We start from the raw sequence: 14,303 nt of genomic DNA on the forward strand, positions 1-14,303 counted from the left end.
AAATCACCTTTATTTGAAGCCTTTTCCGCAGTTGAACCCGGGGCCGCGAGCTCGCGCTGTGGGTGGCTGTGGCTGGTTCCGGAGTGGTTCCGCAGCCGGAACCCAGCGCCGTGTCCCCGCGGAACCGCGGCCCGTGTCTCGCTCCCGGCTCCACACACACACAGTGACTCCCGAGATGAGGTTTGTCCTCACACACACTGAAACGTTCCAGTGACGTTACCAAGGGGGCTGACTCGGAGTTGCCCAGAAGGGGATGTCCTCGTTGCCATTGTCAAAATGGATTCCTGTCCGTCTCCCCCCACCCCGGGCGCTGGGAACGCACCTTATTCCCTGAGTGCTCGTGCAGAATGTGACCGCAGAGGGTCCCTTTGGGTGCCGTCCGTGGACACCGACGTGCCCAGAGCTGCCGGAAGGGCCACGGCAGGACACCCGGCAAACTCCTGCCTTGGATGTGTTGTGCCAAGCAGAGGTTGATCTGATTTTGGTGAAAGTCAATAGAGCACCGTTCTGCCAGCACCTTTGTGTGAGGTAAGCACTGGCAGAGGAACACCCAGCAACGAGGAAGGTGCTTACCTGTGCTTACCTGTTTGCCCATAAACTGCATTGATTTTTGCAGCATTTTTCACTACACAAAGCCGGAATGTTCTACGTTTCCGGAATGAAGAAGGCAGAGCCGCAGGCAGGGAGAGCGCTGTCCTGTCGGAGCACCGGGGCTCGGCAGAGGATTTGTCTGGTGGCAGACAAGGAACTGCGTCCTTGGCATTGGATTGTGTGTCACGATGCAGCAAAGCTGTGCTGGAAAGCTGCAGAGCAGAACAAAATGACTCAAGATGTGAAAAAACCCCAGAAGTCCCTTTTGAAAGGTTGTGAGCACGTTGTTAGTGGGGCAGGTCTGAGGCAAACTCCGTGTCTAGTGATGAAATCTGGTCAAGTTTAAGTGCGTTTGAGCAGCAGCACTGGCTGTCCAGGCTACTACTGGGTTTGTTTTGCTCGTGAGATCCAGGTTCAGACTGAGGATAGTTCGTAATGTTCAGCTTCAGCAAAACTCCAGCATGATTTAGCTGGCTGGAGGAGCACGGGGGTGAGAGGCAGCGACTGGTGTGAGGGAGGCGGCTGGAGCAGCGGCCGGGTGACTCTCCGCTGTGTCCCGTGTGTCCGTGTTGGCCCCTGTCCTGCCGGGGCTGTGTGGGCTGCCGGGGTGAGTCCCCAGTGTCCCAGGACAGACGGACACGTTGAGGCTGGCTGCACCGTCCCAGGCCCCGTGCCCCATTCGGTCCCAGCGCAGTGCCAGGAGGAGCCTGCGGGCTGTGAAGATGCTGCATTGAGCGAGGAGCCCTTTGGAGATTGGGGGTGAGCAGGACACGCCGGCTGGGGGAGGATGATGATCTTTGGAGGCCCCTTCCTGCGAGGGTGAAAGCTCATGGACTCCACACAATCCAATATGAATTCAAGCGAAGCCATTTATTACAGGAACAAGCCTCCTTATATATGCAGATATTTCCTGATCACGCGTCCATGCTCCGAGCACACATTGGCCGATTGGATATTGTCCATGTTCTCGAGCTGTCCACGCAGCCGAGTGTCACTGCTGATAGGTCTGTTGATTTACGTCGTGTTTTCGGCTTTCCGAGGTGGCCTTGAAACTCCTTTGGGCCTGGCTAGTTCAGTAACAAACCTCCGTCTAACAGAAACCCCTCCACACGTTCACGTCAAGAAATCCCTCCAATGTGCCACACCTGGCACGCCCTGGCGCTGGGAGGGGGCCATGACAAGCAGCGCGTTGGGGAGCGCGCCTTGTCACACCATGGGAGCGCGCCTTGTCACACCGCGGGAGTGCGTGTTGTCACACCGCGGGAGCGCACCGTGTCACACCGCGGGAGCACACCGTGTCACACCGCGGGAGCGCGCGTTGTCACACCGCGGGAGCACGCGTTGTCACACCACGGGAGCGCGCGTTGTCACACCACGGGAGCGCGCGTTGTCACACCACGGGAGCACACCGTGTCACACCGCGGGAGCGCACCGTGTCACACCGCGGGAGCGCGCGTTGTCACACCGCGGGAGCGCACCGTGTCACACCGCGGGAGCGCGCGTTGTCACACCACGGGAGCGCACCGTGTCACACCGCGGGAGCGCACCGTGTCACACCGCGGGAGCGCGCGTTGTCACACCGCGGGAGCGCACCGTGTCACACCACGGGAGCGCACCGTGTCACACCGCGGGAGCGCGCATTGTCACACCGCGGGAGCACGCATTGTCACACCACGGGAGCGCGCGTTGTCACACCGCGGGAGCGCGCCTTGTCACACCGCGGGGAGCGCGCCTTGTCACACCGCGGGAGCGCACCGTGTCACACCGCGGGAGCGCGCGTTGTCACACCGCGGGAGCGCGCCTTGTCACACCGCGGGGAACGCGCGTTGTCACACCGTGGGAGCGCGCGTTGTCACATCGCGGGAGCGCACCTTGTCACACCGCGGGAGCGCACGTTGTCACACCACGGGAGCGCGCGTTGTCACACCGCGGGAGCGCGCGTTGTCACACCACGAGAGCGCGCATTGTCACACCGCGGGAGTGCGCGTTGTCACACCGCGGGAGCGCGTGTTGTCACACCGCGGGAGCGCGCGTTGTCACACCGCGGGAGCACACCCTGTCACTCCACGGGAGCGCCTGGCCATCGGCGAATCAGCTGCTGACGGGGGAGCGTCCTGGGGACACTTGGTGACAGAGCGGCACTTTGGTTTTGGTGGCTCGGGTCCCAGGGTGATGGAGGCACCGAGCTGCGTGGCAGGCAGACCGGCCAGCCCTGGGATCTTCCTTTTGATTTTGTTGACTTCCTAGACTTGGTGATAAGGATGTTTAGAACAGGTTAGAGAATGACAGCCATGGAGTATGGGAGTTCTGTGAAGTACCGTTCACAGGATGAGGTGTTTTGGGGGCCAGGAGATGCTCTGCAGGAGGATGCCGGGTGGCAGCTAGCAATTGAACTAAACTTCATGTTCATTGTTATCAATGTGATTTTACTGCTCCTGTTTCCCAGCGGGTGATCGTCTGTGACCGCAGGGCCCGGCCGGGTTTGGCGCTGTGGTGGTGCCGAGGCCACGGTGGCGCGGAGCAGGACCCGGGGCACGGGACACGGGGCAGGGGGCAGGCCGGGAACGCGGCCGCGATCCCTCGGAGCTGCGGGGGCTTGTCCAGGAGAGCTCAGGCTGCGCTCATCTGCAATATTGTGTCCAGCTGTGGCCCCTCAGCTCCAGCAGGACAGGGAACTGCTGCAGAGAGTCCAGCGCAGCCACCAAGATGCTGCAGGGAGTGGAGCATCTCCCGTGTGAGGAAAGGCTGAGGGAGCTGGGGCTCTGGAGCTGGACAAGAGGACACTGAGGGGGGACTCGTTCCTGGGGATCAATATGGAAAGGGGCAGTGTCAGGAGGATGGAGCCAGGCTCTGCTGGTGACAACCAGGGACAGGACAAGGGGCAATGGGTGCAAACTGGAACACAGGAGGTTCTGCTTAAAGAGGAGAAGCAACTTGTTGGGGTGAGGGTGTCAGAGCCTGGCCCAGGCTGCCCAGGGGGTTGTGGAGTCTCCTTCTGTGCAGACATTCCAACCCGCCTGGACACCTTCCTGTGTAACCTCATCTGGGTGTTCCTGCTCCATGGGGGGATTGCACTGGGTGAGCTTCCCAGGGCCCTTCAACCCCGGCACTCTGGGACTCTGTGATTCTGGGGTTCATGAGCCGCTGTCTCTCGTGCTCTGTGCGGTACTGCTGGCAGCAGCCACATTTGTCTCAGTGAGAACAATCAGCCATTGGAACAGTCTGTGCAGGGCAGTGCTGGGCTCCCCAGCGCTGGACGTGTTGAAGATTCAGCTGCACGGGGCTGGGCCGGCTTGGCTAGACCGGGCTTTGCCAAGAAAGGCTGGACCAGGTGACCCTTGAGGGCCCATCCAGCCTGGTGTTCTGTGACTTGCCCTGGCCAGGGCGTGCTGGTCGCTTCTTGTACAGCCTGAACAGTCTGCTGGTCCCCGGGTAAAATTAACCCCACCGTCTCCTAAATGCTACAAAATAAAACAAATTACCATGAACTTGTTGGAAAAAGATGGAATTTCTGGTAGCTTGTGGCATTTGAGTTTCTTGCCGGGGGGTGTTTTCCCGGTTTGCTGGGGGCTGAGCTCTGGGCTGGGGTTTTGCTCCGTCCCCCGCTCTGACTGCCGCCCGCACCCCTGGCCCTTCCTCTGCCTTGTTGGCGTTACCTGCTCCCCCGAAACGTCAGTTCGGGTAGCAGCACCGAGGGCAGCGGCCCCTGTTCCCACCAGCGGCCCCCGGGCTGTGCCCGCTCAGGGCTGCGAGGGGACAGCTGCAAGCACCGCCGGAGCTCAGCGTGTAATTGCTCCGTCTCGGGTGACCGAGTCACCTTTGCAGGGTTACGCTGAGGAGGGGGTTCCGTGGCGGGAGTGTCCCCATCAGCAATACGCAAGTTCCGTCTCTGTCAGCTTTGAGGCTTGATAGAAATAGCAGGGTTTTTCCTGCTTTGGGTGGTATCTTCTCTTCCACTGTGGTTCACAAGTAGCTCTTAATGTGCAGTTCAAAGAACTTATTTCTGCAGTGCAGGATGAGAATGCGATTGAACATCTGAAGCTGTCGGCTCCCGTTGCTGATGGGAGAAATGGGGAATGAGCTAAATTGGTGACACTTGCATTGTCTTTAGTGCTTTTTGGCCTCCCGTGTGGCCGCTGGCCGCGGCTGTGCCCGCAGAGCAGGCCGGCAGGGCGTTGTGCGTGACGCGTTTTGTGGCACAGGCCCGGTCTCTGCCCAGCGCTGACCGGCACTGCCCCCTTTGCCCCGGGAACCTTTACAGCTGCAGTGACATTGCTGACCAGGATTTCAGGATAACAGCGTCATTTTGGGTCCGTGGGCCAGCAGGGACGCGGGTCCCGTGTCCGTGGGGCACCCGGAGTGGGTTTGGGTGGCCGGACTGCGGTGACATTAACGGCCACAGCCAAACAGCTCATCAGCAGAATATGGTTTGTTGTCACTAATTAGCACTGATTTCTGATGCAGGTTGATAACACGGGTAAGCACTAGAGGGCAGGCTGGGTTTAGGTGCGGACAGGGTGCAACCCGCGCTGGTTCTGGAGGCGACGACGAGTTCTGGGGGTGATGGTGGGGTCTGGGGGTGATGGTGGGGTCTGAGGGTGACAGCGAGGTCTGGGGTTGACGGTGGGGTCCGGAGGTGACATGGGGGCTGGAGGTGATGGTGGTTCTGGAGGTGACTGTGGGGTCTGGAGGTGACCAGAAGGTCTGGAGGTGACAGTGGGGTCTGGGGGTGACCAGGGGGTCTGGAGGTGACCATGGGCTCTGGAGGTGACCGTGGGTTCCGGAGGTGACCAGGGAGTCTGGGGGTGACCGAAGGGTCTGGGGGTGACTGCAGCCTCTGCAGCCCAGGTGTTCCCCACCAGAACACCCGCCAGCTCCGGTTTGGAAGGAGCTGGCAGGACAAGCAGCGTTGCCTGGTCCCACTGGTGTTCCAGGAGGGGATTTCTGGTGGAGGGGACGGGCGCTGGCGCTGGGCAGCAGTTCGGTGGAGGGTGAGGGGTCGGTGCGGAGCTCGCGCCAGCGGGGCTGCGCTCGTGTTTGATCGGGGCTTGCGGGAGCCGCACTTGGTCAGCAGCGACCGCTGCTTTAGGAGCCGTTCCTGCAGAGCGAGTGACGCTGTCTGTGTTTCCGTGCGCAGAAGGACGTTCCGGACGGGCTGAAGGAGCTGTGTGACGGCTCGGAGGAGAGCAGCGACGCGCGCTCCGACTCGCCCAGCTCCGACAACAGCAGCAGCAGCAGCGACGGCTGCGGCAACAAGGACGGGAAGAAGAGCAGATGGAAAAGAAAAGGTAATTTTCCTTTTCCGTAGTGATGACTTCTGGCACGGTCCGTGTCCGTGTCCGTGTCTGTGTGGGACCGGGAGCTTTTCATCCACCCCATCTATTCCTTTATAAAGACAGTTAAATCCTAAAATCTGCTGTTGCCATTGGTGCTCGTGGATTGACACATATACTGTTGTAGGCACCAAAGAGGAGTGGGCACCTGTAATTAAGTGTAATTAAGGCCTTGACACAAGTCACAGCCCAGCAGGCTGTGCTGCCCACCCGGGAATCAGCTCCTTCCCAGTTTTCTCCGCTATCCATCTGCTTTCCCAGGAAATCGGCGCTTTTTCCTCCTGGCCCCGGTGCTTTGACTGCCGCGCCGGCTTGGGACGGGCTCAGAATGGGCTCGGAACGTGGGGTTAAAGCTGCGTGTGAGCCGCGGGTCCCGTGGGCTCGGCCGCTCTGCTCTGCGGCTCTCGGGAACCACGCAACGTCTGCCTGTCAGCACTGCCAGGGAAATCCTTACCACCTCAGGTAATACAGGAAAGTGAAATCATTTACAACCTCAGGTGATACAGGAAAGTGAAATCCTTTACAACCTCAGGTAATACAGGAAAGTGAAATCCTTTATAACCTCAGGTGATACAGGAAAGTGAAATCCTTTACAACCTCAGGTAATACAGGAAAGTGAAATCCTTTACAGCCTCAGGTGATACAGGAAAGTGAAATCCTTTACAAGCTCAGATAACACATTAGAACACCGTTCTTTCCTCGGCTGCTCCATGAGGGTGGTTGCTGAAGTTGGACGCTTCCATGGTGTTTCCGGGATATCCAGATGGTGGGATTTCCGCAGCGGAGTGTTTTTGGGCGTGCGGGAGCGCCGAGCAGAGGCGATAGCGGGTGTCGCTGTGCTGGAGCCTGCGAGGCCGCGCCGTGCCCCCTGGGTGCTGCCGCGCCGCGTGTCGCAGCCTCCGGAGCCGGGGAATCAAAGCCCCTCTGCCCCGCCACAGCGTTCGCATCCTGGGTCAGCGAGGGACCGCAGCTCCCGTCCCTGGGCTCAGCCCCCGCTCGGCCGGCCGGCGCTGCCTCCGTTCTTTCCTCCTCACAAGTCGGATGTCTGCTCAGGTACCAGCTGCTGACTTAATTAGAAAAAAGCTGTAATAAAACGCAGAGGTGTGACGCTCCCCCTTTCCATCTTGATCCCCAGCAATGAGTCCCCCCTCAGTGTCCTCTTGTCCAGCTCCAGAGCCCCAGCTCCCTCAGCCTTTCCTCACACGGGAGATGCTCCACTCCCTGCAGCATCTTGGTGGCTGCGCTGGACTCTCTGCAGCAGTTCCCTGTCCTGCTGGAACTGAGGGGCCACAACTGGACACGATAATCCCGGTGCGGTGTCAGTCTGGGCGGTTCCTGCTCCCGGGGCCTGGCTGCTGTTTGGTGGGGCTGTGGTGCCGCGGGAGCTGCGGCGGCCCCTGGGCGCAGGGAACCCGGTCGGGGCGCTCGGGGGGAGGCGCTGGGACCCGGCTGGTTCTGTGTGAGTTGCATGTGGACGGGAGGCGGCGGTGTCGCTGTCCCGGCTGCGCCGAGCTGCGCAAACAGCCCTGCGGGCCGGGGTCAGCTCCGTTTGGGGCGGGAAACAAAGCTTGGCTCTTGATCTTGGTCTGGTTTTGAACTGAAGCTTTTAAAATGGATTTCCACTTAACTGCGTAGCCGGAGGGCTTACAGAGATCGTTCCGTTCCTGCTTTGCAAACAGCCCCTGGGTGGGAAGGGAGAGGAGGCCCCATAGCTGCTGGAGCTGGAATTGGAGCTTCCACGTGAGGATACAGGAGGTTCCCCAAGGCGATGCAGGAGATGCTTGGGAAGCTCAGCCATCGATCAGTGCCAGCACATCAATATACAGCAAATCGGCTTTGCCACTTCCAGGTCTCGTTGCTTATTTTTTCTGTGATGGCTGTCACTAAATAAGTCACCTGGTTTATCTTCCTGGCTGTTTCCTGGCTGTAATGTCATGTTGCACCAAAACTAAATGATCCAAAACGGTTTAATGAGCTAAGATAAGGTACAGTGATGGTAAATGGTTTAAAAACATCTTTGCATGAAACATTTTAAAATTCTAATATGTTAAGGCATCTCTCTCAGGTCACGCTGTCCCTCACCGTTCTTTGGAGACTGTGGTTTTCACGGGTGCATCCCACACTTGCGCCGGTTGGGGTTCCCCGGGTGCGGGGCGGCTGGACTCGGGGAGCCGGCTATAAAAGCACCCGTGCCCGCAGCGCGCGGGGCGGGCGCGTTTCTTCCATTCCTGGTCGTTCTTTCACATCACGCATCTGGGAAGATTGTTCTGGTTTTCTCTGGCAAAGGCCGCGGTTCCGTGGCGCTGCTCTGCGCAGACGCTAACCCGCGCTGGCTGGCCCAGGAGCTGCCGTGGAAAGCGTCTGCAAGCAGAAAGTGCCGCCAGGCTGCGGTGGCTCTGGGCTCTGCCATCGGAACGAACTTTGCATGTGGCAGCGAGTGAATCTGCGCCCCGGGGAGCTCGTGGCGTGGGGATGAGCTGACGCAGCCCCGGTGCCAGCGGCTCCCGGTGCCTCTGTGCCTTGTGCTGCTCTTTTCTCCTTTGCCATAACCAGAGCGGCACCACGTTCCAATGTGAGAGGTTCCTGCAGCGCCGAGCGGTGCTGCGTCCCCTGGAATGCCGAGGGGTGCAGTGTCCCCTGGAATGCCGAGGGGTGCAGTGTCCCCAGCACCACCGCATGCTGAGCAGTGCAGTGTCCCCTGGAATGCCGAGGGGTGCAGTGTCCCCTGGAATGCCGAGGGGTGCAGTGTCCCCAGCCCCACCGCATGCTGAGCGGTGCAGTGTCCCCTGGAATGCTGAGGGGTGCAGTGTCCCCTGGAATGCCGAGGGGTGCAGTGTCCCCAGCCCCACCGCATGCTGAGCGGTGCAGTGTCCCCTGGAATGCCGAGGGGTGCAGTGTCCCCTGGAATGCTGAGGGGTGCAGTGTCCCCTGGAATGCCGAGGGGTGCAGTGTCCCCAGCCCCACCGCATGCTGAGCGGTGCAGTGTCCCCTGGAATGCTGAGGGGTGCAGTGTCCCCTGGAATGCCGAGGGGTGCAGTGTCCCCTGGAATGCGGAGCGGTGCAGCGTCCCCTGGAATGCCGAGGGGTGCAGTGTCACCTGGAATGCGGAGCGGTGCAGCGTCCCCTGAAATGCCAAGCGATGCAGCGTCCCCTGGAATGCCAAGCGGTGCAGCGTCCCCTGGAATGCCAAGCGGTGCAGCGTCCCCTGGAATGCCGCGGGGTGCAGTGTCCCCTGGAATGCCAAGCGGTGCAGCGTCCCCTGAAATGCCGAGGGGTGCAGTGTCACCTGGAATGCCAAGCGGTGCAGTGTCCCCTGGAATGCCGAGGGGTGCAGTGTCACCTGGAATGCCAAGCGGTGCAGCGTCCCCTGGAATGCCACGCTCCTACACGGCCGCTTCCTGCGCTGTGCGCATGGAACACAGAGAAACCTCCTCCTCATTTAAAACAATCTGAAGCTCCAGAGGAGCGCAGATTTCAGCTAGAACTGGCTGCCAGCATGACGTGGCTGCTGGCCACGGGTGACTTGGGTGCCAACATGGCGTGGCTGCTGGCCACGGGTTCCAGGGTGCCGGCATGGCGTGGCTGCTGGCCACGGGTTCCAGGGTGCCGGCATCCAGAGACCCGTTGGCGTCGGGGGCAGCTGCTCTGGGCTTGTTTGCGGGGGTGAGGAGGATGGTTTTCATTGTGAGAATACGGAGTTCTGATAGAAATGGATGAAGCGGATGCAGACCGGGGCAGACAGTGAACACACGAGCTGCGCCCGTGTTGTTTTGCTGAGAGACTTTGACTCGAGCTCTTTGAGACTGCAGTTTAGCCTAACGGGACATTATTTTCACTCATATACATATAAAACAGGAAGCGCATTCAGATAACATCAACAGCCGCTTCCTTATATGTACAAAAATAAAGTGCTCTGACACCAGCAAAACCGACGCTTTGATTGTAGAGAGGACAGAAACCTTGTGCGCCGCAGCCGCGCACGGGCGAGACCGGCGCGGAGCACGGACAGAGCTGGCGAGGGCCCCGGGGCCACCGCCTGCAGCCGCGGCACTGAGCACGGCGGGACGCAGGTGCGGGGCTGGGGGCACAGCGGCAATGGTCACAGGGCAGTGTCAGTGTGGGGCTGGGGACACAGCGGCGATGGTCACACGGCAGTATCGCTGCGGGGCTGGGGACACAGTGGCGATGGTCACAGGGCAGTGTCGGTGTGGGGCTGGGGACACAGCGGCGATGGTCACAGGGCAGTGTCGGTGTGGGGCTGGGGACACAGCGGCGATGGTCACACGGCAGTATCGCTGCGGGGCTGGGGACACAGTGGCGATGGTCACAGGGCAGTGTCGGTGTGGGGCTGGGGACACAGCGGCGATGGTCACAGGGCAGTGTCGGTGTGGGGCTGGGGACACAGCGGCGATGGTCACAGAGCAGTGTCGGTGCGGGGCTGGGGAACGCAGCGGCGATGGTCACAGGGCAGTGTCGATGCGGGGCTGGGGGCACAGCGGCAAGGGTCACAAGGCAGTGTCAGTGTGGGGCTGGGGACACAGCGGCGATGGTCACAGGGCAGTGTCGGTGTGGGGCTGGGGACACAGCGGCGATGGTCACAGGGCAGTGTCGGTGTGGGGCTGGGGACACAGCGGTGCTGTTCGTGTGGGGTTGGGGACGCAGTGGCGCTGCTCCTGTGGGGCTGGGGACGCAGTGGCGCTGCTCCTGTGGGGCTGGGGACGCAGCGGCGATGCTCCTGTGGGGCTGGGGACGCAGCGGCGCTGTTCCTGTGGGGCTGGGGACGCAGTGGCGCTGCTCCTGTGGGGCTGGGGACGCAGTGGCGCTGTGTCTGTGGGGCTGGGGACGCAGTGGCGCTGCTCCTGTGGGGCTGGGGACACAGCGGCGCTGTTGGTGCCCCAGCTGTGTGCGGTGCCGCTGTCCGTAAGCTGCCGTTGCCGCAGGTTTTGGCGATGGGAGCGCGGCGGGCGCATTCCTGGCTGGGGTCGCTCTGTGCCGCTCAGTGACACGGGCACCTTTCCTGTGACCTCAGAGCAGCAGCTCAGCTGCCGTCTGTGGGGGCTGATGGGAAGAACGGGAAGTTTTGCATCCAGTCCTACGATACTGCCAGGACTCGTGAGTCCTGCGTGGTTGTAAATCATCCTGAAACCTGACGTGCAAACGCCTCAACTCCAGCTGCTTTATCGCTGTTTGGCTGTGCTGGTTTGGAGGCCCCTGGGCAGCTGGTTTGTTGTGGAGCGCTCGGTGAAGGTGCGTTCAGCACTCGCTGTTGCTGGCTGTGTGCACCTGTGCTGCACACCTGTGCTGCACACCTGTGCTGCTCACCTGGGCTGCTCACCCGGGCTGCTCACCCGTGCTGCTCACCTGGGCTGCTCACCCGGGCTGCTCACCCAGGCTGCTCACCTGTGCTGCTCACCCAGGCTGCTCACCCAGGCTGCTCACCTGAGCTGCTCACCTGTGGTGCTCACCCGGGCTGCTCACCTGTGCTGCTCACCTGGGCTGCTCACCTGTGCTGCTCACCCGGGCTGCTCACCTGTGCTGCTCACCCGGGCTGCACACCTGTGCTGTTCACCTGGACTGCTCACCTGTGCTGCTCACCTGTGCTGCTCACCTGTGCTGCTCACCTGTGCTGCTCACCCGGGCTGCTCACCTGTGCTGCTCACCTGTGCTGCTCACCCGGGCTGCTCACCTGTGCTGCTCACCTGTGCTGCTCACCTGGGCTGCTCACCTGTGCTGCTCACCCGGGCTGCTCACCTGTGCTGCTCACCTGGGCTGCACACCTGTGCTGTTCACCTGGACTGCTCACCTGTGCTGCTCACCTGTGCTGCTCACCTGGGCTGCACACCTGGGCTGCTCACCTGTGCTGTTCACCTGTGCTGCTCACCTGTGCTGCACACCTGGGCTGCTCACCTGTGCTGTTCCCCAGCCCCGGGCTGGTGCTGTCTGTCCGTACGGCGTCTGCAGGCCGCGTGTCTGTGCTGGGCACACGCAGAGCGCTCCTGGTTGCGGTGTGTTCTGCCCGCACCGCCGTGCCCATGGCAATGGAAACGACTGTGGAAATGGGATCGTTCTGCAGTTCCTGCCGTGTCCCTGCTGCACCCCCGTAACCAGAGTCATCCTGGGAGAGAGGGACCTTGTTGGACTCCTCTGCAGCAACAGGTCTCCAGCAAAATCCAACCACAGTTTGGTGGATTAAAAATCGGGAAAATCAAGTAAACTTCGAGGGAAAAGAGGGACACAAACTGGGCGAGGTTATTGAGGATCCTTGTCCATTAGCCAGTGACCAGCTTGTCTTGCTTTTTATACAGCAAACTCACTGCTGGGTGCTTGTGGCTCCCAGGCAGAATTTTGTTTGACCAGATTGGTGTTCAAAGTGAAAAGTGACTGTATCGGGGACCTTTGTGTACTGAATATAGATCAGAAGATTCTGCGAAGGTTAGAACAGGGCATCACCATCAACTCTTCTGAAACAGGACAGTGAAGGAGAATACCGGGAGTTAAACTTCTTCACTATGTTCACTGACAACAACCCATACTTAGGAGAACAGGAATAAGAAATAAACCCCTGTTGTATATCTGCAATGCTGAGAACAGGAATAAGAAGTAAACCCCTGTTGTATATCTGAAATGCTGAGAACAGGAATAAGAAGTAAACCCCTGTTGTATATCTGAAATGCTGAGAACAGGAATAAGAAATAAACCCCTGTTGTATATCTGCAATGCTGTGCATTATCGTGTACTATAGAGGAAAGCTTGGGAGCGCGGATGCACAGAAGCACCTGTTCCGGTTGGAGGGCATGACCCGTGTTGCACTGAGGGCTTCCCCACTTGGGCCCAGGCTGATGGCGCTTTGCTGCCTCGCACCTGCAGCAGCCGCCACAAACGCCTGTAGAAAAGAACTCTGGGTTACGTGATTCCGTTTCTTCCCGCTGCAGAGTTGGTAGAAATACCAGCTTTTCTAGAGGCAATTCCTGCCCGTGCCTGCGGAGGAAGCCGTTTCCTGGCTGTCACATTGTGCAATTTACCGAGGAACCTGCAGACACAAGCCAAACCCGTTCCTTGTCCCCTGCGTGGGTTAGTGGGTCTGTAGGCTGGTACTTGGCAGCTCTGTAGTTTTGCGCGGGGTCTGTCCCAGGCCTCGCTCCGGCAGCCGCGCTCGTGCGCTGCCGTCAGACCTCCCGGCGGCACCGCGGCTGCGGGCTGTGTGAGCAGCAGCCGCTGGGCCGCGCTCACCGGCACTGACACCCGCGTTTGCCTTTGCTCAGCGTCTTAGACGTGTGGAAAAACGTCCGGCCTGGATCTCCCTCCTTTAGTTTAACCCATCACCCCTTGTCCTATCACAACAGGCCCTGCTCAAAACTCTGTCCCTATCTTTCTTATCGGGCCCTTTTAAGCACTGAAAGGTGCACTCAGGTGTCCCCGGAGCTTCTCTTCTGCAGCTGAACAGCCCAGCTCTCTCACCTGTCCCAGCAGAGCTGTTCCAGCCTCGGGTCATTGCTGGGGCTGCTCCGGCCCCTCTCCAGCAGCTCCATGTGTGTCCTGTGTGATGTGGGGTCGGTGGCTTCGTGCGGCTGTTCGGTGACCAACCCAGAGCCCCGGCCCTTGCTCCCGCCCTGCGTCCCGACCGATGCACAGAGGACCGTGGCTTTGGGGTGGTTATTCCCGTCAGCACAGCATTTCTAAGGTACTGCCTGCCCCCAAAACATTTCCAGTGAAAGGCAGGGAAACGTGGTCTGTAAGTCCCTGGTTTGCTCTGCACACAGCTGTAGCCTGGGCAGCCCTTCAACACATCAAGCGTTTTTCAGCAAAAAGCCGCTTTTCTCAGGGATTCTCGTCCCCAGGCCGGTGGGGTTTGGTCCCAAAGGTGCCCGTTTGGGACCTGGGGAGGGTGCGTGGTCCTGAGCACTGTCCCCACACCTTGGGGATGGGCTTTCTGCAGCGGCTGTGTGGTGGTACAGCTACCGCCGGCGAGCTCGGGACGGGCTCTCTGCAGCAGCTGTGCGGTGGTACAGCTACTGCTGGCGATCTCAGGATGGGCTCTCTGCACCGGCTGTGTGGTGGTACAGCTACTGCTGGCGATCTCAGGATGGGCTTTCTGCACCGGCTGTGCGGTGGTACAGCTACTGCTGGCGATCTCAGGATGGGCTTTCTGCACCGGCTGTGCGGTGGTACAGCTACCGCTGGCCAACTCGGGACGGGCTCTCTGCACCAGCTGTGCGGTGGTACAGCTACCGCCGGCGAGCTCAGGACGGGCTCTCTGCACCGGCTGTGCGGTGGTACAGCTACCGCCGGCGAGCTCAGGACGAGCTCTCTGCACCGGCTGTGCGGTGGTACAGCTACCGCCGGCGAGCTCGGGACGGGCTCTCTGCACCGGCTGTGCGG

The 14,303-nt window shown here is 60.4% G+C and overlaps 1 protein-coding gene across 4 annotated transcripts in view; it reads left to right on the forward strand.

The window, feature by feature from the left end:
- ASXL2 (ASXL transcriptional regulator 2) overlaps positions 1 to 14,303 on the forward strand; it is a 100,547-nt gene that overhangs the window by 42,080 nt on the left and 44,164 nt on the right. For 2 of the 4 annotated variants that reach the window (XR_013922035.1, XM_080343076.1), the window contains exon 4: positions 5,729 to 5,879. The exons of 1 other annotated variant lie outside the window; for it this stretch is intronic. Coding sequence is in view for 1 of the 3 variants with exons in the window: in XM_080343076.1 (XP_080199202.1) it covers positions 5,729 to 5,879 (151 nt within the window). In the remaining 2 variants the exon portion in view is untranslated. Of the gene's footprint in view, positions 1 to 5,728; positions 5,880 to 6,245; positions 6,387 to 14,303 lie in introns of those variants that run through there. One more of the 4 variants, XM_080343077.1, reaches the window with a different exon arrangement.

The sequence above is a fragment of the Nesoenas mayeri genome (genome assembly GCF_963082525.1).
Source record: "Nesoenas mayeri genome assembly, chromosome: 3".
In the NCBI taxonomy this organism is placed as follows: domain Eukaryota; kingdom Metazoa; phylum Chordata; class Aves; order Columbiformes; family Columbidae; genus Nesoenas; species Nesoenas mayeri.